We start from the raw sequence: 24586 nt of genomic DNA on the forward strand, positions 1-24586 counted from the left end.
GCCTTAAATTAATACATTTTGAAGTACAGCTGTTGGTGTGTTTTTTAATAATACTTATACTTAGATGAAGATTAGATAAAGTGGCATGGTGGGGCGGCACAATGGCTCAGTGGGTAGCACTGTCGCCTCACAGCAAGAAGGACCCTGGTTCAATCCCCACATGGAGCGGTCCGGGTCCTTTCTGTGTGGGGTTTGCATGTTCTCCCTGTGTCTGCGTGGGTTTCCTCCGGGAGCTCCGGTTTCCTCCCAAAGACGTGCAAGTGAGGTGAATTGGAGATACTAAATTGTCCATGAATGTGTTCGATATAACGTTATGAAATGATGTTAAAATCCTAATAAACAAACAAACAAGTGGCATGGCGGTACAGTGGGTGCTGTAAATTTCCCACCCATTTGCGGCTATAACAGCCTCCACTTTTTTGAGAAGGCCTTCCAAAAGATTAGTGTCTTCATGAACGTGAACCCATTTTGTCAAAAGAGCATTTGTGAGGTCAGGCGTCAGCCACTGATGTTGAATGAGAAGGCCTCGCTCTCAACTGACATTCCAATTTATCCCAGTGGGTTTGAGGTCTGGGTTTTGTGCAAGCCACTGGAGTTCCTCTACTCCAAACCCGTCAAACCATGTCTTTATGGATGTCACCTTAGTGCACAGGGGAAAAGTCATGCTAGAACAGTACAGAGCTTTCCCCAAACTGTTGTTACAAGAAAGATGGTGGAAGCAAAGCATTTATCCGCCTGAAACAGAGAGGTTTTTACATACAGAGTTGTACAGCCACAGACTGTAGATTCTTTCCACAGAGTTTTTCTTACTCTTTTTATTTTTAATAATTCTTCTTAACCCAATGTGATTTTTTGTGCTTATGTTTCATGACCTTCAATCAGTCATCTTCAAACAGACCTCAAATTACTAGTTCTGATGAAAAGCGCTATGATTTGTAACTTCATTCAAATTTGCTTGGCAGCGATGTCAGTGCTGCAAATCCTCTGTCAAAACATCATTACCGCCGCTGATGAGGCATGAGCTGTAATTCACTGGTTTCACAAGCAGGTCGGGCTGCAGTTCAGAACGGCAGGAAATGGCTCCCACTTCCCTCTTTGGCAATGCAGAGCCGTACGACTCATATTTATTTAAGTTTAAGAACTGAACTAAAGTGCATAATCTGCTTTTATGTTACTCTGCAGTAATAATACAACAAAGCAACATGGTTACTCTCAGTCAGGCCTTGACAAAGGAAAGTCCACCATTAAGATTCATGAGATACTTAAAATGTGGACGTTTTTAAAGTTGCTAGCACATTTGCAAAGTCCTTGTGCACTATATAAAATATTTTTCCTGTAATGACACCACCGGCTAGTTGAAATCCACTGACTCGTACAGTTAAAGTCAGTAGTTTACTCTGAAGGACACGTACTGTATGTCACGGCACTCCTGGGACTTTGAGAATTTTTTTGTTTTTAAGATTTATACTTGATTGATTTTCTCTTCATTTCACAATGTAAAATAAGACAAATATTTCTTGCAGATACATGACATATATAACAAAGTGTGTAGATTTAAGTAAAAAATGGTAAAAATAACAAAACAGAAACAAGCAAAAAAAATGTAACAATAAAATAGTAAATTAGTAAATATAGTAAATAGTAAATATAGTAAAATACATGCATACCAATATCTATTAAACCTACTTCAAACCTAAAAAAAATAAATATTTTTGATGCTGCTCCCCACAGGCTAGTGTCATATACCAAGTATAATATAATGAAGCGCTCCCCACTACATAGCATTCAAATATCTGGTTCTATTGTTTCCCCAGCCTAAATGACATCCTCTCATAAGCTGCCACTTTTGCCAGTTCACTTTGCCATTCTTACGTGGATGGGATACCTGGTCATTTCCATTTTCTAAGGATTAAGGTCTTCCAATCATAATACATGTATGGATCCAGTTGGCCAAAGATTCTGGCCACTGCATCAAGACTCTAGGATCCCCCAGCACATAAAGTCTTGAACAAAAAGGAAATTGTCCTCTCATAATCTTGACCAAATGTGATTTTGAGAATTTTAAAATTAATTATTTTTCAGTAAAAGAAATGTAATAACTGAAACACACAATTTATTGTCTAAAGCATGACATTTGAGTTTCTTCTTGAGGTTCATTGTGGGTTTCCTGTAAATCTGACAGCATAAGCTTAGGCAAAATATACATTTAGATTATTTAGATTATGTTGGTGGTGCAAAAAGTTACCTACAAGCACACGTAAAAACACAAAAAAGAGAATTAAATGCCCTATTGAGCCCTATTAATTTTTCAGAAACCTTTATTCAATCCCCAGGTGGGGTGATCCGGGTCCTTTCTGTGTGGAGTTTGTTCTCCTTATGTCTGCGTGGGTTTCCTCCCACAGTCCAAAAACACTGAATTGCCCTAAAGGTGAATGTGTGTGTGTGTGTCTGCCCAGCGATGGACTGGCGCCCTGTCCAGGGTGTTACTGTGTGCCTTGCGCCCATTGAAAAGCTGGGATAGGCTCCAGCAGCTATTTTAAATTAACAAATTTGTTTTACAATTTGGATTTAAATTCCTAATCCAACCATAAATTTTCTTGTTCCTGGTTGATACTTTAAGGATAGTTTAAGTTGTAAAATCAGCTTTAAAGCAGAAATTGCATTTTGTCTGCCACCTTTACTTCTGTTGCTTTTTTATCTGTTTTATAAAGCAGGAGGATCACAAAGATTTTTTTCTTTCAACATTTATTTAATTTGCAGCTCTAAAATGTGAGCTCCTCCAACCCTACCTTTATTTTTATACCATGGATTTATTTGATTTATTTACATTCAACAAATACAAATCCCATGTGTATACGATTTATGATCAGATACTTTAGCCATACCAACCTAAGCACCTCTTTAGTTAAGCACCAGCACTTCATGATCTCCTCACTGTTTTTTTTCCACAAAGGTTCACATGTGCTCAGCTGACCAATGGCAGACATGAGGGGGCTGGATTGGACCGCGCACCACTCTGCCTGTCTTTTAAATATCCTGGTCTCTGAGAAATAAGCAACAGTCACTTGAACTTTTAAGGCCGGAGAAAAGCCAGAATAAGAGTTTGTAGTTTGGGGTGAAGAGGCTGCTGAACATAAGCCACCATGTGGAAGTGGATGTGGGGGGCACTGATCCTGTGTGCCCTCTTCACTCTTGCTGTGGCACAAGGTAAGTCAATACTATCCCTTTATCATTAAAGGATTATTTAAAAGCTTATTTATAAAAAAAGATCTACGGACAGATATTGGCACTAAAAATTTTGATGTTTTTGTGTTGAGTATAGCTTAATTTTTGTTATATATATAATATAATTTTTTTTAAATTTTTTATATTTGTAAAAAATATGAATTAGCAAACAATACATGAAAGCAAAAGAGGTATTTTCAATAATTCTAATACTAAGTAATACTAGTAATATTTTCAGGTGTTTTTATATGTTCAGCACATTATGGGTACTTAAATTTTTTAAAACTAAGATTTCTTCAAGGCCAGCATGTGGGTTCAGTAAGTATGTGGGGACCTGGGTTTGATCCCTGCTTCCAGTCACATTCTTTAAAGAGCTTAACATTTCCATTTCCGCTAGGTGTAAATTAGTTAAGGAACTACACGTGTGAGTGTGTGATGCCCTGGGTGTATTTCTGTCATGTGCCTGGTGTTTTTAGTAAGCTCCAGACTGCGAGTGACACAGACAGTTTAGAGCAATTATTGAAAATAAGCATGATGAGATTAGAGCAAAATGAGGTATCAGTGGAGGGGTGGCAGGTGGTGCAGCAGATAATGTGGGTGCTGTACTGTTATAATGTTCTGGAGACCTGGGCTTGATGTTTACCTGTCTGTAGCATATTCTTTACTGGTGTACATTGTTTTTTACTGGTGTTACATTAATTTTTACTGTCCACTTAAAAATGCAGTAGGTGGATGCCTTAAGATGGACAGGAGCCCCGTATAGGTTGTATTCAACATGCTTTGCGTCCAGTGTCAATAGGTGTGCTCTAGACCCACTGAGCCCGATCAGGCTAAAATGGTTGATCAGGATGAATAATCAATAAATTATAAATGAACCTTTCACTGGGCGGCACGGTGGCTTGGTAGGTAGCACTGTCACCTCACAGCAAGAAGGTACTGGGTTCGATCCCCGGGCGGGGCGGTCCGGGTCCTTTCTGTGCGGAGTTTGCATGTTCTCCCCATGTCTGCGTGGGTTTCCTTCAGGAGCTCCGGTTTCCTCCCACAGTCCAAAAACATGCAGTCAGGTTGATTGGAGACACTGAATTGCCCTATAGGTGAATGGATGTATGTGTATGTGTGTGTGTGTGTGTGTCTGCCCTGCGATGGACTGTCGCCCCGTCCAGGGTGTTACTGTGTGCCTTGCGCCCACTGAAAAGCTGGGATAGGCTCCAGCACCCCCTCGCGACCCTAATTGGATAAGCGTTTAAGAAAGTGAGTGAAGCTTTCAGTGAGTGAAGCTTTCAGTTGAAATGACTTCAAACTATGCTTTAAAAACATGGTACCTATTGCTGCAATCAGGTGTATTTTATAATATATTGACAATATAATAATATTTCAAAATATATTTATACTTTTTAATTAATAATGTAGTAAATAAAGACAGTACATGCTGGGTTTTGGCCTTGTATTACCTACCTGTTTTTAAAGCCACAGTAAACACTGACATTTGGAAAATACAGCAAACTTAGAAGGTCAAACGAAACTTTGCAGACGCCTCCATATTTTTCACACAGTGGAATTTCTGTGACCATCCCAGGTTGACCAGTTTTCCAATTTTCCTTCACACCTCTTGGCCATCGGCTGTCGTTCAGTTCCTTTTCGTCTCTGCTACACCTCAGCCTCACTAAATTTATTACCTGCTTTGTAAAGCAATGAGACAGCTGCTGCGCCGCTGGAATGGAAACTAGCGGAGGACTTTGGTGCAGAGGCTTAAATCAGCTGTTTTTTAAATAACCAGATGTCGATCAGTCATTCAGTAACGAGCTGTAAGCCTGTGTGCCTGTGCCAAGCTGGTCTGTGGCATGGTGATGCCATTTTCTGCCCTCCAAAGTAAATATCGCCGCTCTCTCATCTGCTTTATTTAAATGATTTACTCTGCAGATGCTTGCCGTGGGTTCAGCTGCGTGCATTCCCCAAAGGAAGACAAAATTTCCAAAATGCAGGAGAAATCAGTCGATTTATGACAGGTTAAGTGTTGCGATTTAATCTCGGCTGCGGAATGGATGCCATCCGAGATGCTCTGCGGTAATTCAGGATGCATGTACATCACCGACGTATGACAAAACCAGAAGGAAAAGCCACAGCCTTTGTAAATTCTCATCACTGTAGTTGGATTCTGTCATTATTCAGCGTTCTCAGACAGGTTAATTCCTGATAATGTTCAGCAGATGCTCCAAAACGTATATCAGTGGTTTCTAATCTCCACTTGAACCTAATCCGACAGATTGGAGAGACATTAACTTTTAAAACCTTCCGTTTGTACAGCCAACGCACATGCCCGACAGTCAAAACTACATCCACATGTTCATGGAACGAGTAAACATGCACACACACACTTCCCCGAGACCATCATCTGCATTCATTAATACATGATGGGTCACGGAATCCAGTTTGCAGACCAGTATCTGGCTGTGGTTTTCTGTGGATTTTGAACAAATGTGTCCTTGTTACCAGGATGCCACATTCTGCCAGGAAGGTGTTTAGAGCTTTGCAGAGCCCTAGCAACCTCTCATTAATGGTAATGTTGTGGCGTAGCGGCATCATCACGGCACTCCGGGAACCTCTAGGCTTACATAACTCGGTGAATATTTTTTTACCTTTGCTTCTTGTAAGTGTCTGGAATATTTAACAACTTCCAGACCTGAAAGGATTGTGTGAGTGCCAATTGGCACTGATTTCTGTTTCAAAACAACAAAATGTATTTTTATTAGCTTCTGGGTAAAGCAGAGAACATCTAGAGGAACTTTTACCGTGGATTCAGAAAGTATTCAGACTCTTTGGCATTTGCACACTTTTAATGTGGGTTTGAATTTGAATTGATATAATTGCTGCTTGTAACAATCAATCTACACTTCATCACATGATGATAAAGCAAGCTTTGCAATCCTGCATTTTTGGGCAGCTTATAACACTTGTCATAGTGGGTACTCAGGTGGTGTAGTGGTACATCATCCTAGTTCAGTAATCTCTAAGGTGCTATTGACCAGTTGGGCATCTACACAGACATGTTTGCTTTGTTAATTCATACATCCAAGCCTGGATAAAAATAAAATAGGTTTAGTCAGGAAGGGCATCCAGGTTAAAAACTGTGCCATATCAGGTATGCAAACCTGAATGATCCATGGTGGTAACACCTAAATACAGAAAAAATCACATTCTTCATGGTTTGTTTTATGCTCAGTATCATGTTGGTAGGTGAGCTGTGGTCCCAGTCTGAGTTTGCGTGTGCTCTGAGGGACGTTTTCCTCCAACATGTCCCTGTTTGTGGCCTTATTCATCCATTCCTCAATTCTTACAGTGCCCCCCCATTGCACCATGCTACCACCACATTTCACCGTAGGGATCATACACAGTGCTTCATTTTCTGTAGATATAGTGCTTGTTTAGCAACTCCAGCATGCTGTACTGTGTCTTTTGCTTAATAGTTGTTTTTGTTATAAAGGATAAGAAGGGCAGTGATATCCATTAAAAATAAAATCCACATACACTAAAGTGCTCAGTGAAGGGGGCTGCAGACTTTCTGGATCCACTGCATATGGAAATATTTTAACCCCTGATGTTATGTTTGAGATCCCACTGATGAGCTGTAACTAATATTTTTAGGATGTTTTATCAGGTTATTTTTTAAACCTGTATTAATTGAATAAAACAACTTATAAGCATGATGTTTAGTTTAATACAATGTTTTAGTTATCTATTGCACACTTAAAAAATATTTAGTTTAGTCAATATAATAAAAACCTGTTATCTACAAAAGTTTTGTCTACTAAAATAATCTTTTTATAAGTTTATTGTGTTTTTTCGAAAATATTACTATGTCATTTCTGAGGCATGCTCCCCTAATAGCTCCTTAGCAATTATCAGTAACTACATCTGGTGACTTCTCTGTGTACGTACAAACAGGACCTATGTAACTGTAATGAAAAGCTAGTGACTGTGGAAGGTGCTACTCATGTTCCTGTAGCTTCAAATCAGTATCAGTATCAGTGTTTATTTATCTTATACATTTCTTCTAACATTGTATTAAAATTTGATTAGGAATTTATCACGCCCTTAAAAATATCTAGAAAGGTTTTATTTTTTTAATTTTTAATTTTTTTAGATTAAAAGAGTCAAACACATCTACAAAAATGCCTTAAAGATGTGACTGATATCATCATTTTAATTATTTATTATTCATTATTTATTATATAAAATATTATATTATTATTAAAAATAATAATTAAAAAAAAGTAAATATTTTTGGTTAATATTATATAATTAATGTGTATATTTTATTATTTACACCTCTCAGTGTAACACCAAAGAACTGTGGGTAATAGTACCAGTTTATAATGTTAAACTAGCCTATGAATATTAAATCTTCTGACATTTTTTTATTACCAATTTAGTAAGAGCTGATAAAAAGTTAAAATGTAGCTAATATAAATGTATTACACATAATAAAACGATCATATTATTAACTAAACTTGTAAATGAATGGAATAATAATGGTGAGTCGTAGCCAAATACAATAAAAACAAGTTTAATCTAGGTTATTAGGTTGTTAGATTATTATTATTATTGATTATGATTATTATTGTTAGGTTAGTATGCCTAAAGTAAAAGCTTTCTTCGTACTGCAGTAATGTAGACTACATTTGTGACGTGAGAACTGGAAGGTCACCGGTGAACGCTTTATTGTTCAATAAAATTGGAAACTGAGCTCTCAGTCTCTAAGTAAGCACAGCGTCCCAGAATAAATGCACCAGAAGCCTCTTTGTTATGAGGGATCAGCATGCGAAGCTAAGTTAGGAGTACACAGATGCAGCGCTAAAAGATACTTGAGTATTTTTGACTGTCTCTAACCTATTGTTTCCACTGCAACATAAATTTTGGCGCACCTAATCCCTCATCACATGCATCCCGAGAGCGGATCCTGTTACAGTGAAGCTATTACTGGAGGAGAGGTGGATCAGAACGGGATTGTTAAATGTCACTTCTGCATTTCAAATTCATTTAGAATAGATTAAAATACTAATGTGTTGACAGACCTGTTAGACTGTAAAGATCTGAATGAGAAATAAGGGTGCAGTAAGGAGGGACGGTGAGGAGGGTTCCTGGATGAAAATGAGGTCGAAGTGGCTTTTATAGGGACGGCCGATTGTGAAAATTATGGCCCCTGGACAGTGATGGTTCAGAGCTTAAGGTTAAGGATCGCAAATTCAGATCTCAACTCGGCCAAGACGCCACCATCAGGTTCTTGAGAAGGACTATTAACAATCCAGTGTTCAGCTGTATGATGTCTTTTTTTTTGTTCCTGAGCCACTGGAGACATTTTAGCAGCCCAGAGTAGATTCACCCCTGTCGTGAGTTTCTTTTCTTTTGAGATAAAGGCTCTCGCTGTGGTTTTTGGAGTCCTGGATTCAAAATTTCATATTCTACAGAGCTGGCTAAAATCAAGCCTAGCTGTGTTTAATAAGCTAAACATATAAATTAGATTTGATGAACTGGTTGATTAAATAACGAATTGAACAATTACTTTTTCACAAGCGTGAATATACATCACTGTCCATCAGCCATAACATTAAAACCACCTCCTTGTTTCTACACACACTGTCCATGTTATCAGCTCCACTTACCATACAGAAGCACTTTGTAGTTTTACAATTACTGACTGTAGTCCATCAGTTTCTCTACATACTTTTTTTAGCCTGCTTTCACCCTGTTCTTGGTGCGGATTCTCCCAGGACCACCACAGAGCAGGTATTATTTGGGTGGTGGGTCATTCTCAGCACTGCAGTGACACTGACATGGTGGTGGTGTGTTAGTGTGTGTTGTGCTGGTATGAGTGGATCAGACACAGCAGCGCTGATGGAGCTTTTAAACACCTCACTGTCACTGCTGGACTGAGAATAGTTCCCAACCAAAATATCCAGCCAACAGCGCCCCGTGGGCAGCGTCCTGTGACCACTGATGAAGGTCTAGAAGACCAACTCAAACAGCAGCAATAGATAAGCAATCGTCTCTGACTTTACATCTACAAGGTGGACCAACTAGGTAAGAGTGTCTAATAGAGTGGACAGTGAGTGGACAGGGTATTTAAAAACTCCAGCAGTGCTGCAGTGACACCACCACCATGTCATTGTCACTGCAGTGCTGAGAATAATCCACCACCTAAATAATACCTGCACTGTGGTGGTCCTGTGGGAGTCCTGACCATTGAAGAACAGGGTAAAAGCAGGCTAAAAAGGTATGTAAAAAAATAAATGGACTACAGTCAGTAATTGTAGAACTACAAAGTGCTTCTATATGGTAAGTGGAGCTGATAAAATGGACAGTGAGTGTAGAAACCAGTAGGTGGTTTTAATGTTATGGCTGATTGGTGTATGTCTATTTAGTTTTACAGTTTGAGTTTTTTTTACTTAGACTCCTCGTGCAATATCACAGTTTGTTTGAATCTTAAATCTTAAATGATTCAAAAATGCAATAACAAAGACAAACACTACTGTTACACCCCACTGTACATGCTATTTTACAACAAAGGAAGTTTTGGATGAATATAGAGAGCTCTGTTTAAGCAGTGATTTCCATGAGCACGTGTGAACATAAAAGACCATCAGATGTCCTGTAAGAAAGCATTTGTCCAGGGTCACTGATCATCTCCTCCATGCTAACCTGTGAGAAAACCTCTTCCTCCGAGGGAAAAGAAAAGCAATCGGAGAAAATGACTTGAGGGATCGTAGCGCTCCAGCAGAGCTTACACAGAGCCTGACACGTCTGCTGGAGATAAGCATTTCAGCGTATGTGCTGAAAATAGAGCCAGTAACGATGGACTGTCACGGCATCGCTCTATTTCTGTTAGAGTAAGTACAGGTTGGCTGGACAAATTGGTTTTAAAAAAGATCACATGCGTGAAATCTTTTTATGTACCTCTGTTCCACTACCGTAAGCCTTTATTAGAGCTTTTCCACCTGATGATCTGGGACATTTTTAAATATGTGCCTCGAAACATTTCCATAGCTACATAATGCTTATAACATCGTGACCACACGAGTGATTAGCACATTATAAGAACTTTTCCACCTGACAGTACAGTTTGTTTTCAAACCTGTGACCCCTCATTTGGCTGATATTACAATTGCCAAATGAGGCATACCATACCTTAGTCCTTGTTCTGATTTATTTTTTTTGCTAGCATAGCAGGACTGCTAAACAGGATCATACAATTAAACACAATTTGCATTAATTATTTAAAATTTGTGCTCTGATCATTATTCAAGTCACATGAACAGACAGACACATTTAATCAAATAACATAAACAGATATTTATTTATTTTTTAGGATTTTAACGTCATGTTTTACACACCTTGGTTACGTTCACGACAGAAACGGTAGCCACTCTAACACAAGATTCATCAGTTCAAGTTTAATATCAAACACAGTCATGGACGATTTTGTATCTCCAATTAACCTGACTGCATGTCTTTGAACTGTCGGAGGAAACCGAATCTCCAGGAGGAAACCCACGCAGACACTGCACGTCTTTGGACTGTGGGAGGAAACCGGAGCTCCCGGAGGAAACCCATGCAAACTCCACACAGAAAGGACCCAGACCGCCACACCTGGGGACTGAACCCAGGACCTTCTTGCTGTGAGGCAACAGTGCTACCAACCGAGCCACCGTGCCACCCCCATGAACAGACAATTTTAGCTTTATGTCTTTATTGTTTTCTTATTATTTTATGATTTTCAGATTCATTATTCATTAGCAGCAAGGGTCAACACAGTGGCTCAGTGGGTAGTACTGTTGCCTTACATCCTGGGTTTGAATCCCAGGTGGAGCAGTCTGTCTTCTTTCTATTTGGGGTTTGCTTGTTCTCCTTGTGTCTGTGTGGGTTTTCTCCGGAAGCTCTGCTTTCCTTCTACAGTCCAAAGACGTGCAAGTGAGGTGTATTAGAGATACTAAATTGTCTGACATTGAACTTAAACTGATGAATCATTTGTAACCAGTACCTACCTGTCTTGTCATGATTGGAACCAAAGTGTAAACATGATGTTAAAATCCTAAGAAACAAACAGCAAGACATTTTCAGGTAGATGCTGACCAGACTCGAACAATAGTGAAATGTTCTTTGATTATTCTGGGATGCCGTGCATGAATAGTCCATTGTAGGTCATGCTACATTTAATAGTTCTAATAACATGTAGTATATCCATATGACTCTATTTGTCTAACTAGACATCATGGTCAGTTACGGGGGTGGCACAGTGGTTCAGTGGGTAGCACTGTCGCCTCACAGCAAGAAAGTGCTGGGTTCAATACCCAGGTGGAGTGGTCCAGGTCCTTTCTGTGTGGAGTTTGCATGTTCTCCCCATGTCTGCGTGGGTTTCCTCTGGGAGCTCCGGTTTCCTCTTAAAGGCCAAAATAAGGTGAACTGAAGATACAAAATTGTCTGTGACTGTGTTTGACATAAAACTTGTGAAATGATGAATCTTGTGTACCCAGTAACTACCTGTCCTGTCATGAATGTAACCACAGTGACGTTAAAATCCTAATAAATAAGTAAATGGTCAGTCACTCTTTTGGACTTCTCTATTGTACCTCTTGGAAGTCCTTTTTCTCAACTCCAACTCCAGCTTTGCTACAAACCCTAAAATATTTGCCAGACATCTTCAAGTAATTTAGCAGACGAATGACATCGCTAGATTTATTTCGACATTAATAAAAGCACTACACTTACCTCCACACCTTCGTCATTTTTAACCTATTAGAAACTCTGCAGGATAGAAAAGTGAACGCTCCCCATTCTGCTGACCATCCGGGTATTGAGTATCCAGGCTGACATAGATCTGCTTGGAAACCATTCATATTGGCTACTGACATCTTTGCCTGTGGAGCGAGTAGCTACAGGTCAGACTGTGTTTGACAGATCCATGACAAAGAACACTAAAAAATATCTTCTGCATTTACAGACACACACACAACCGAAGGAACCTGCTGTGAAAAAAATAGTTGTCAGCAGAATTAATGTGGACGGTACATTGGACCGACAGTCTGAAACTGTGATGCTGGACTGGTTTGTCCAATGTTCCTCTGGTGCTCATGTCCGCACACTTAATCTTCTTTTAGCTGTCAGCTGCTGTAACTTTTTGGCTGTTTCGCCCTGTGAGCTGCCCCTAGAGGAGGCTAGAGTTTCGTCTTTATGTTCTTTTTCCAAAAATTCTGTTGTCACAGGCCAGTGGACTGAGTAGCTGACCTGGCTGAGACAACTGTTTTTCTGTCCACTCTCCCTACAATGGGATGTATGTTTTTTTCCATTATTTTGACCTCCACTTTCTTTCATCAGTTCCCATTTTGTAGCTGTTGTACCATAGTGATGTGAAAGATGAAATATGAAATTATGGCGCTCAGGTGGTGCAGCGGTAAAACACGCTAGCATACCAGAGCTGACATTTCGAACTCGTCGGTTCGAAACTTAGCTCTGCCATCCGACAAGCTGGGCACCTACATGAACACCAGTTGGCTTGTTGTTCATACAGGGTGAGAGCCGGATAGAGACCTCATAACTGATTCAGTTGTGGCCACTGCTGGCTGATTGGTGGCGCCTGCACAGGGTTGAGGGATAATGTGTTGATCAGGGTGTGGCTCTCCGTACACAAAGCTGATCCTCATATAAACTCGCCTCGTCCAGGTGAAAAGATTCAGTCGGCTACTGCACACGTGTCGGAGGGGACGTGTGTCAGCCTAGCTCTCCTCAATCAGGGTGGGGATCGGCATCAGTAATAAAAAAGCATAATGCAATTGGGTAATTGGATAAGCTTAAAAGTCGGGGGAGAAAATGCATTAAAAATATACAGTATATATCAACTTATTGAATTAATGCATTTTCTCTAGATGCAGCTGGGATTTGAGAAATCAACACGGGTGGGCTAGTGTGTTTTACCACTGGGCCTCTTTAGCACTTCAGATGAATAATAATTCACTATTATTTGTTTTCCCTCTGATTGTCTGCAGGTTCCAGCTCACAGCAACAGAGAACAAGCAAGAGAAGCAGGAATACAAATCCGGCCTACAACAACATCTTCGAACCTCAAACCACAGGTCATTATAGCTTAATAATTATATAATTATAATTATAATTAATGTTTGTAGGTTTTGTGGTTAGTTCATCTTTCTGTCAGAGACGAGCTGCTGTGACATTTAACTGCAGATAATAATGAGTAATGACTGTTCAAAGCAGAAACACGATATTAAAGTCAGAAGTGTGATTTCCTGAATCCAAATCTCAGGCTATCCCGGAATGCCTGCTCATATAACACGACCACAAGGCAAAGATGCGTCGTCTTTTAACAAGACGGCTTTTAATTGTAAAACCATGAGTGGTTTGGCCCAGAATACTCAGTTTTCTACAGCTTCCCGCTGTGAACTGTTGTCTTGAGACATTTTTCCCAAATAAAGCACCAAACTAAAGTACTTAAATTTACTCAGCATTTAATAGGCCCATTATGTTCCTAACAAAAAACAAACAGACAAATGTGAATAACTGGCAGGAATTCTGTCTAAACCTTTAACACAAAAATAATTGTACTTTTTAATGGCTTTCAACACATTGTATAAACATTTATAGTCAATGCTGAAGAAAGTATCTGAACATCCTGGAACCCCTTAAATAGAAGTAATATTTTTTGTACCTGCTCATCAGAGCTGCACAATAGTAAGCGGAAATTTTGGACCATTCTGGAATTTCACAGCATTAACAGTCCATTTCAGGTCATGCTACAGTATGCTCACGTGTGTTCGATCGTGCTTAGCCTTGTTCTAACTTCATACATCTTTATCCTGGTAAGGGTCACGGTGGGTCTGATTCATTGGGCGAAAGACAGGAAACACCCAGGACAGGTCACCAGTCCATCACAGTGCGCACACACACACTTATACTTAGAGCAAATGTTTAATAGCACCAGTTGGCTTGTCTGCATGGATTGGTAGGAAACCAGAGCACTCAGAGGCAATCCATGTGAACACAGGGAGAACATGCAAACTCCACACAGAAAGGACGCTAGTCGCCCAGCTAGGAAGTCGAACCCAGGCCCTCCTTGCTGAAGGCACTACCCACTGCGCCGCGCGATGTGTCGCCTCATGTGAGCCAAAAGACTTGAAATATCATCTAAGGAATTTGTTTTGATTAGCACATGGCTCACATGTGTTTGTCTGCCTTTTTAATAATGGCACCTCTACAACCCTTTAACCTGGAGGTTCACTTACTTTTTCCTAGCCTGAAGAGTAAAAAAGCAGTTGCTGTGTGTTATTGGTTTGGGTGAACATGTGAGTCTATTAATTTGTCTTCAAGATCAGACTCTATTTAATACCATTCGTTCATTTTTACTAACAGCTTTATCCTGGTCAGGGTCACGGTGGGTCTGATTCATTGGGCAAAAGGCAGGAAACACCCAGGACAGGTTACCAGTCCATCACAGGGCACACACACACTTACTACTATTCTAAATAGCACCAGTTGGCTTGACTGCATGGACTTGTGGTAGGAAACCGGAGCACTCAGAGGAAATCCACGTGAACACAGGGAGAACATGCAAACTAGACACAGAAAGGACCCTGACACACTCCCACATTTACTAACTAAGTGAGAATAAACTGTGGTTCTGGGAAACCGCATGGACCAGGGAAGGAAATGCCAAATTTCTTACAAATATTGAATAGTTTAGAGAAGTTCTAAACTCTGTAGAATCTTTGCTGCTGTGTGGCACCCACTCGACCAGCTGTGTTGTTATGTTTTAGAACTAACTTATTATTATGACCATAATATATAGTGTATTATTATTATTTTATTGTATCTCAGGGGTGACTGAGTGGACATCCTGGTTCAACATCGACCATCCCGGAGGTAACGGTGACTACGAGAGACTAGAGGCCATTCGTTTTTACTACCGAGAGAGGGTGTGTGTACGCCCCGTGGCCATGGAGGTCCGTACCACAGAGTGGGTGGCTGCTGCAGACACCGGGGAAGTAGTACATTCCAGCCTGGAAAAAGGCTTTTGGTGCGTCAACAGAGAACAGCCATATGGGCGAGTCTGTTCCAACTACCACGTGCGCTTCCAGTGTCCGCCAGGTACTATAACTCAAACAGCACGTCAGTCACGACATGTCACCCCACGCTGTGAACCTCTCTGCATGACAGAAACAGACCGGTGTGTGCAGGTTTTTTTGTGGATGATGGACTGACATGTTGCTATGTTTTCAGTTCAGGCATACTGGACTGACTGGAGCAACTGGAGTTCTTGTTCCACCACTGTGTGTAACGACGTGGGAATCCAGGTGCGACGACGGAAGTGCATGAGCACACAGCCTCTCCCCGCACTGGCCACACCAGCCTGTCCAGGCCCTCATGTCGAGCGGAGAGAGTGCTCTACCCCACCCTGCCAAGGTACCTCGCCATAGGAACATATCAGTGTTCCCTGTGAACGTTTGCTAACCAAACCAGCTTTTTTAAGTATTAAAGCAGAACATCAGTAAATGTTGTAGGAACTAAATGTACAAATGTTCAGCCCTTGAGAAAAGCATTGCAGTTTATTTACTCTGGACAGCAGATGCAAGTGAATCACATATTGTGGTACATCTAATCAGAAAAACATTTTCAAGGATCCCAAAAGCCCATGTTATAGGTTTTGTTATGGCATGACTAAACCCAGGGTTTGTTGATCTTCCAGCATGCAGATTCAAACACTGGAGCAAAACCATGTGTAAAACCCTAGTCCCATTTCTGACAGAAATAGTTGTACAGATCCAAATATTTGGGTTAAATCATAAAGTTCTACTGAAATACGTGTATTGCTTACATGTTTTTTTTAGTCTATAACGTACACCAATCAGCCATAACATTAAAACCACCTCCTTGTTTCTACACATTGTACATTTTATCAGCACTACTTACCATTTAGAAGCACTTTGTAGTTCTACAATTACTGACTGTAGTCCATCTGTTTCTCTGCATGCTTTGTTAGCTCCCATTCATGCTGTTCTTCAATGGTCAGGACTCTTCCAGGACCACTACAGAGCAGGTATTATTTGGGTGGTGGATCATTCTCAGCACTGCAGTGACACTGACATGGTGGTGGTGTGTTAGTGTGTGTTGTGCTGGTATGAGTGTGTAAGACACAGCAGCATTGATGGAGTTTTTAAACACCACACTGTCACTGCTGGACTGAGAATAGTCCACCAACCAAAGATATCCAGCCAACAGCGCCCCGTGGGCAGCATCCTGTGACCACTGATGAAGGTCTAGAAGATGAGCAACTCAAACAGCAGCAATAGATGAGCGATCGTCTCTGGCTTTACATCTACAAGGTGGACCTACTAGGTAGGAGTGTCTAATAGACAGTGGACAGTGAGTGGACACAGTATTTAAAAACTCCAGCAGCGCTGCTGTGTCTGATCCACTCATACCAGCACAACTAACACACTAACACACCATTACCATGTAATTGTCACTGCAGTGCTGAGAATGATCCACCACCTAAATATTACCTGCTCTGTGGCGTTCCGGTGGGGGTCCTGACCATTGAAGAACAGCATGAAAGGGTGGTAACAAAGTATGTAGAGAAACTGATGGACTACAGTCAGTAATTGTAGAACTACAAAGTGCTTCTGTATGGTAAGTGGAGCTGAAAAAATGGACAGTGTGTGTAGAAACAAGGAGGTGGTTTTAATGTTGTGGCTGATCTGTGTATATACCCACCACATTCTTACCATATACCTATCAAACACCAGCTATCAACCTGTTACCGGCCCACAAGCTTCCTTTACTATCTGACAAAAGCTTTATCACCCAATCAGTATACCCTTTATCACCCAGTATCACCCAATTATAGGGCAGTTGTAGCCTAGCAGATAATGTACTGGACCAGTAATCCAAAGTAATCCACCACTGCCAGGTTGCTGCTGTTGGGCACTTGAGCAAGACCCTTAACCCTCAATTGCTCAGGCTGTATACTGTAATGTAAGTCGCTTTGGATAAAGGCGTCAGCTAAATGCCAAAGATGTAAATGTAAATCTACCAATCAGCATAACCTTTATTGCCCAATATCACCCAATTATCTACCAATCAGCATACCCAACTTTGCACTTAACCACAAGCCAACAAAATATAACACCCATCTGCACTCTTACTACCTACTATTACCTACTTATCTACCTCACCTCTTCAGTCTTTCTTCACATAGATTCTCAGTCATCCAGACTGATTCTGATTTCTGAGCTCTCTTGATTTCATCTTATCTGACTAACTGGTAAAGGCTCAGAAATAAAAAAGTAATACTTTAAATCTTTTGACATAGCCAGGTGGAGCCCGTGGGGAATGTGGAGTGTTTGTTCTGTGACCTGTGGAAAGGGTCGGAGAAGCAGACGGAGAACTTGTATCAGATCGTCTGATAAGATCAACTGCACAGGACGGCCAGTAGAAATCCAGAAATGTGGAAGTGCTCCATGTCCAGGTGCAACATGTTCCAAAAACAGACCTACAGCCAAAATCTTTTATAAACATTAATATTAAACTGTTTTGTATCTCTCTCTCTTTCTCTGTGTGTGTGTGTTGCAGTACTGTGTCCGCTAGTGTGTCCCGAGGGACGTCCAAGTGAGGACTGCAACTATTGTGTGTGTAAGGGACAGACACTAAAAGGGGAAGTTCTGAGCGTGGCCGGAGCGCCAGTGTCTGGAGCCAGTGTGGCCGTGGCAGACCTGCCTTCAGTTATCCGTGCTCATACAGACACCAACGGTCTGTTCGAGATTGCTGGCATGTGCTCAGGCCTCGAGTCCCGGCTACTTATCAGTAGGGACAAATTCGCCCCTGCAACTGTCCCGGTTTTTAGAAACAGTAGTAAGAGTCTGTGGGTTCGAGCTTTTCTCAGGTCCTCAGGTAGGTACTTGTAAGAATTTTAATTTTATAATAAAGGAAAATAATTGGCAAATTCAACAAAATTGGGTTCTGGCTTCATAATAACAAGTTATGTGGATGATTATATAGTTAAATTAATGGGGAAAAAAACACACCCCGTCTATTTTTTGGGGGTTTGTCCTAACAGGGTGCTCCTACTGAAAACTCAAAATTAACTAAGAACATCAGTCTGAAAGACAGGTACTAATCTAGTGAGCAATTTGCACCATGGCTGCAGTTACTGTGTATTTCTTAAATGCATTCTACAAAATAAATGTCAAAATAGAAACAATAATATTGGTACTAAATATGTATTAATCTTACATACTACGAGGGTTCTTCAGAAAGTTTCAGCACTACAAAACTTTATTTATTGGGAATTTCAAAAACAAATGACATCACTTTTCTACACATTCACCTTCCGATGCATTTTTCCCAGCATCGTACCAACTTTTTAATGTCATCAGAAAAAAGTGTTTTTGGTTGAGTGCAATACAGTATAAACTGCGTAGGAGTGATGGGCTCCTGGGGGCATTTGTACAAAACAACCATTCATAATGACATGCAGTAATATTACACAAGCGCTTTTCCCTGAATCTTACAGATGTGCCGTATATCATCAAACATCCTGAAGACAAAGCGCGTTACGAAGGCCAACGTGTGACACTTTGCTGCAAAGCAACAGGAACCCCAAACCCTGACAAATATTACTGGTAGGTCATGCTTATTATATACAGTATGTTTTGAATACATGTTCTTACATGGCATTTAATATCAGTGGCCAGGGGCCAGTGATAGCTCAGTGGTTAAGGTACTGGACTAGTAAACAGAAGGTTCCCGGTTCAAGCCCCGCTACCACCAAGTTGCCACTGTTGGGTCCCTGAGCAAGGCCCTTAACCCTCAATTGCTCATTGTGTAAGTCGCTTTGGATAAAAGCGTCTGCTAAATGCTGAAAATGTAAAATGTAATATCACATTTAATCATCCACTAGGTATCACAATGGAACCTTACTGGATCAGAAAATACACAAAAATGAAGGCGACCTTGTACTGAGACACCTAAAACCGGAACAGGCGGGGCAGTATTACTGCAAAGCTAGTAGTCTGACAGGAACCATCAAATCTCACCCTGCCCTCCTAACTGTTCTGGGTAAGTGCAGAATCAATTCATCTCATGAATTTCTATGAAAAATAACCCCACCAATACTAACGTCTCTACAGACTAGCAGCATGAATGGATGTTTATTCTGGTATAGATTCATCTTCTCTCTGTGAAGAATAGCTGGCAAGAAATGACAATGCCACAATATAAATCTCACAGCGCTCAAGCTCTGGACATTGAAGTGAAATTCAAGATTTTTAATAAATCGTCTTTTTCCAACATCATCAGTATGCATATTCACAACCGCATAGAAGTACCCACTGCGAAAACTCCCATAATGCTTGTTAGAAAAGATATAGGTTTACAAACGAGTCTGCACCATGGTGTGCTAAAATAATCAGCCGCTTTTTTAAGGTTGTTCGTCTTCTAGGTCTTCATCTAATTGGAACACATGAAATCCACTTCAGAGATGTTAGTAAATGTGTATTTTTGTTGCACTCCAGGATTCTGAATGATCTAAAAATAATATGCCTACAGTTATGTTTTATTTAATTATTGTATTCAAGCTCTTTTGATTACTTTCATTTACTTCAAACATTGAGTTAGATATATTGCAGCTTTCAGTTAGATAAATGAACATTTGGTGAAATAATCACTGAGACGTTTTTCTTGTACACCAGCTGTATATTCACTGAACCATTAATTGAGCTCTTCAGTTACGATGCCATAAACACTAATGCTGCACCTACTGTCATCATCCAGACTGTTCATGAATCTGTGATATACAGCACTTTGTAATTGCATTCAGCACCTCCATCTCACTTGTTTAAATTGCACATCCCAAACATAGTACATTTTTTTAGTCTTCAGTTACTTAAAAATGCAGAATAGTCCGTCTTTTTATACGCCACCTCAGTTTAGCCAAAGACAGCAGCAAAGTAAAAAGTAAAAACATTTTTGCTTTGTAAATTCAAAACCCTAAAAGCTGCAGTTAACGACCTTAATGTACTAAATTTGGTTTAACTGCCTTAAACAATGTTAAATAGCTTATTCTTTTAACCCTTGTGTTCTGTTGACAGTGACGTTAGTGCCTTGTTCTTTAGGGTCCCAGAGACCCCAATTTGTGTAGGTAAAATAGAGAGAGAGAGGAAGATTCTGTACAGGGTTGAGGGTTGTGTGTGTGTGTGTAAGACAGTCAGCTGTTCCGTCAAACAACATCAAGAGCGTACACAGTCGAGTCACATTATAATGACCAGCTAATATCCAGAGTAACCGCTGTGTGCAGCATGGACAACAGGTAGATGGGCTGGGAATGACTCAGTAAGGTCCTGGTAGGTTGTCACAGCTATCTGGAGCCATGCTGGAGGGGGGCGTGGGAGAGGATTCACAGAGCGAATAGACGATCTAGGTGGTCCCACAGATGCTCAGTTGAGTTCAAGTCTGGGGAATTAGGAGACCAGGGTATTACTTGTGCAGACAGCCTATCGTACACCTTATATATCCACCGAGTATATACACTGTGGTCTCAGGGAATATGAGGGTTAAAACTATTAGTCAAACTAAAAGTCAGCTAGTAAGAAAGCAGTCTCTGACTGGACTGTATTACCACAGTTTTATTCCATTCACACTGGATGTCTTTCTGCCTAGGATTTTGAACTGTAACTGGGCTTAGCCTGTGCATATCTACTACAGCAGTATAACCATACTGACAGCTTAAAGTCTTATTGTGCTAAACATAATGTGCTCTTGTTTTTCATGAAACTACAACAAAAAACTGTGAATTGTGTGTTTTTAATTTGTTTCCATTTATCTTCAGGACACTATTGTACCAGGATAAACTTGCAGATTTGTCTCTGAATATTTTCTGTCATTATTTTCTTTTTTTTTTCATGATGTGCTGATGTGCTGATGTGCATGCATACGTTTTACAACATATTGTAATCTAATTTGATGCACTTTTCAATTTACAGCCAAAGGAGCTCCAGCTTGTAACACCACACCAGAAATTCACCTAATTAAACTGCCACTAGACTGTAAGCAGCATGGCAAAAACTCCCGGTGGTATAATGCTGGTCGCTGTCCTCACAACAAATGTCCTGGCTCACTGGATTTTGACCTACGATGCAAAGATTCGTCCAATTTCTGCTGCGGTGTGAAGCACATGGAGGCAAAGGAGATTAACTGCGGGAGCTACGTTCTTCCTATTAAAGTCGTCAGTGAGTGCGGTTGCCAGAAATGTGTGCAGCCTAAAATTCTGGTACGGGGTAGAGTCGTCTCTGCAGACAACAATGAGCCCTTGCGGTTTGGACACATTTTTATGGGAAAGGAACGAGTAGGAATCACGGGGTATCAAGGTGGCTTCACGATTCAGGTACCTGTTGACAACCAGCGCCTGGTAGTGAACTTTGTAGATCCATCACAGAAGTTCTTGGATACTCTGAAAGTGTTTATTTTTGACAAGAAGGGTGGTTCAGTGTACCACAATGTGAAAATAATGAGAAAGCAGGAACCAATCGACATTAATTCTGCAGAGAGCAACACTATTTATCTGGGGGATATTAAAGGAGAGGATCCGATTGGTCAGCTGGTAATACCACCAAACTCCTTCCACAAAAACACCGGGGAAAAATATGAAGGCACGGTTAAAGCAAGTGTCACATTCTTCGATCCACGAAATATCACCACAGCTGCCGCCATACCAGGAGACTTGAACTTTGTAGGAAATGAGGGAGACATTCTTCCTCTCAGGACATACGGAATGTTTTCTGTCGATTTCAGGGATGAAGCAAACCAGGAGATTCTCGGAGCTGGTGAAGTCCAAGTGCTCTTCGACACTGAGCATGTCAAAATGCCAGAACACGTCCCTGCTATGAAACTGTGGTCTCTCAACCCAGAGACGGGTATTTGGGAAGAAGAGGCAGACTTCCATCCAACTCAAGTAACCACTGAAGGAAACGGAAGGAGGAAAAGAGAGGAACGCACTTTCCTGATTGGAAACATGGAAATCCGAGAGCGCAGGTTGTTTAACCTTGATGTACCCGAAAGCCGGCGCTGCTACGTCAAGGTGCGAGCGTACATGAGTGACAAGTTCCTGCCCACCGAGCAGCTTGAAGGAGTAGTAATTAACTTGATAAACCTAGAGCCAATGCCTGGATACACATCTAATCCTAGAGCGTGGGGCCGTTTTGACAGTGTGATCACTGGACCTAATGGGGCGTGTCTGCCAGCCTTCTGTGATGCTCAGAGACCTGATGCATACACCGCTTATGTTACAGCCACAATGGGGGGTGAGGAACTAGAGGCAGCCCCGTCTATGCCAAAAATGAATCCTAACATAATCGGTGTGTCAAAGCCATATTTGGACAAATTAGATTACCAACGCTCAGATCATGATGATGCACAACTCAAGAAAACGGCCTTCAAAGTAAACCTAGCCAAGCCTAATCCTAATAATCTGGATGAAACCAATGGACCGATATATCCTTACCAGAGTTTAATCGCATGTGAAAATGCTCCTGCCGATGCAAACCACTTCAGGTTTTTCCGTGTGGAGAAGGACAAATATGAGTACAACGTGGTACCTTTCCAGGAGGGTGACCTGACCACTTGGACTGGGGATTATCTCTCATGGTGGCCCAATCCTCAGGAGTTTAGGGCCTGCTATATCAAAATTAAGGTCCATGGGGAAGCAGAAGTCATGGTGAGGTCAAAGAACTTTGGTGGTACACATCGACAGACCAGGGGGCAGTTATATGGCATTAGGGACGTCCGCAGCACTCGTGACTTACACCATCCTAACACTTCTGCTGCTTGCCTGGAATTTAAGTGCAGTGGAATGCTTTTTGATCAAGGTGCTGTTGACCGGTCTCTCATTACTGTAGTTCCACAAGGTAACTGTCGAAGAACAGGCATCAACAGTCTTCTGCAAGAGTACCTTACAAAGCACCCGCCTCTTTTACACAACAACGACTCTTATGCATTTAGCATGTTAGCCCCCGTTGACCCGCTGGGCCATAATTATGGAATCTACACCGTCACAGACCAAAACCCTCGTATAGCTAAGGAGATCGCCATAGGACGCTGCTTCGATGGTACCTCGGATGGATTTTCCAGGGAGATGAAATCTGAATCTGGAGTAGCTCTAACTTTCAGCTGCCCAAAGAAAACTGTGAACCGGGAAAGCCTGTTCCAGCGCTTGCAAACAAATCCTGGACAAACCTTGTCACAAATGGCTCGGGACATGAGGGAGTCACAGGGAATGCAGGTCAGAAGAGGGGCAGCGCAGGTTGTACCGTATCCTTTGGCCCAACAGGGTAGAAGGCCAGGCCGCAGACCTACCAACACTAGCAGGAGAAGAGCCGCCAGATGGACTCAACAGAAGCAGTAGAGCCGCCAAGGGTGAGTTTATAGCCCCTTTCACACATGCACATTTACTTGGAATTTTAACAGTAATGTATGCAAGCCAAAGTCTGAATCACGGTCGAAGTCGAAGCAATTTACCTTGATGAGACTGTGTACAGTTCCAGGAAAATTACTATGTAGAAGCAGATGTTGATGCATTACCAGGAAAGGTGTTCTGGCTCTTGTTGAGGGTAAATTAAAACATTAAATTGACAACTGAAGAGACGTAAAATCAACAAACAACCTATTTAATGGTAATTTCTCATTATGACGCATTTAGTAAAAATTGTACATTAAAGAGTATCAGGAGAACATGATGATGGAGTTTACTAAAGATCATACATTACATAACCAGAAAGTTCATCAAAAATGACACTATCAATATTTCAAGTATAAAATTGCCTTTAATTGGGAATTAATGCTTTTGTCCTCTTGTCTATGTAAAGGTCTTTGGGTAGATGCTGAATGAAGACATGGGATTCACACAAATGATGATGGACAAGACAAACTTGATCAGTCTAGATGTGTCAAATACTCAGTTTTATCTGAGCCAATCTCTCTTTTTATTTTGTTCTTACCCAAACCCACTTTGTTTAAAGCAGAGAACAGAATGGTCCATTACATGGTCCAATAAAATCAGTCTGCATTCACAATCAACAAATGTATTTATTACAGTTAGAAACCTGGCCAACGCTAATCAAATCACATTGTCTCCTTTATACTGAGTCATTTCAGTACTCAGAAGCCGAATGAATCCGTTGATGGATCGCTTTCACACTCTCTTTATTTTTCTACTCCGTAATGAGATTAGCTGTAATGACAGATGCTTCCTGCAATCCTGTTAAATACATTACTTTCCTAGACATTCGGTACAGTAAACGAAGTAAAA

At 41.0% G+C, this 24586-nt stretch overlaps 1 protein-coding gene across 1 annotated transcript; it reads left to right on the forward strand.

Annotated features, from left to right (window-relative positions):
• The first annotated feature begins 3119 nt into the window (after window positions 1-3119).
• On the forward strand, window positions 3120-24192 carry cilp2 (cartilage intermediate layer protein 2). Its single transcript, XM_063013060.1, has 10 exons — window positions 3120-3207; window positions 13263-13349; window positions 15106-15375; window positions 15508-15690; window positions 17600-17755; window positions 17860-18177; window positions 18800-18908; window positions 19187-19344; window positions 21267-23694; window positions 24144-24192. Exons 1-9 carry the CDS (start codon window positions 3144-3146, stop codon window positions 23681-23683), a joined length of 3762 nt encoding a protein of 1253 aa, XP_062869130.1. The 5' UTR covers window positions 3120-3143; the 3' UTR covers window positions 23684-23694; window positions 24144-24192.
• The last annotated feature ends 394 nt before the right edge of the window (window positions 24193-24586 follow it).

Source organism: Trichomycterus rosablanca, chromosome 17 (assembly GCF_030014385.1).
Source record: "Trichomycterus rosablanca isolate fTriRos1 chromosome 17, fTriRos1.hap1, whole genome shotgun sequence".
In the NCBI taxonomy this organism is placed as follows: Eukaryota; Metazoa; Chordata; class Actinopteri; order Siluriformes; family Trichomycteridae; genus Trichomycterus; species Trichomycterus rosablanca.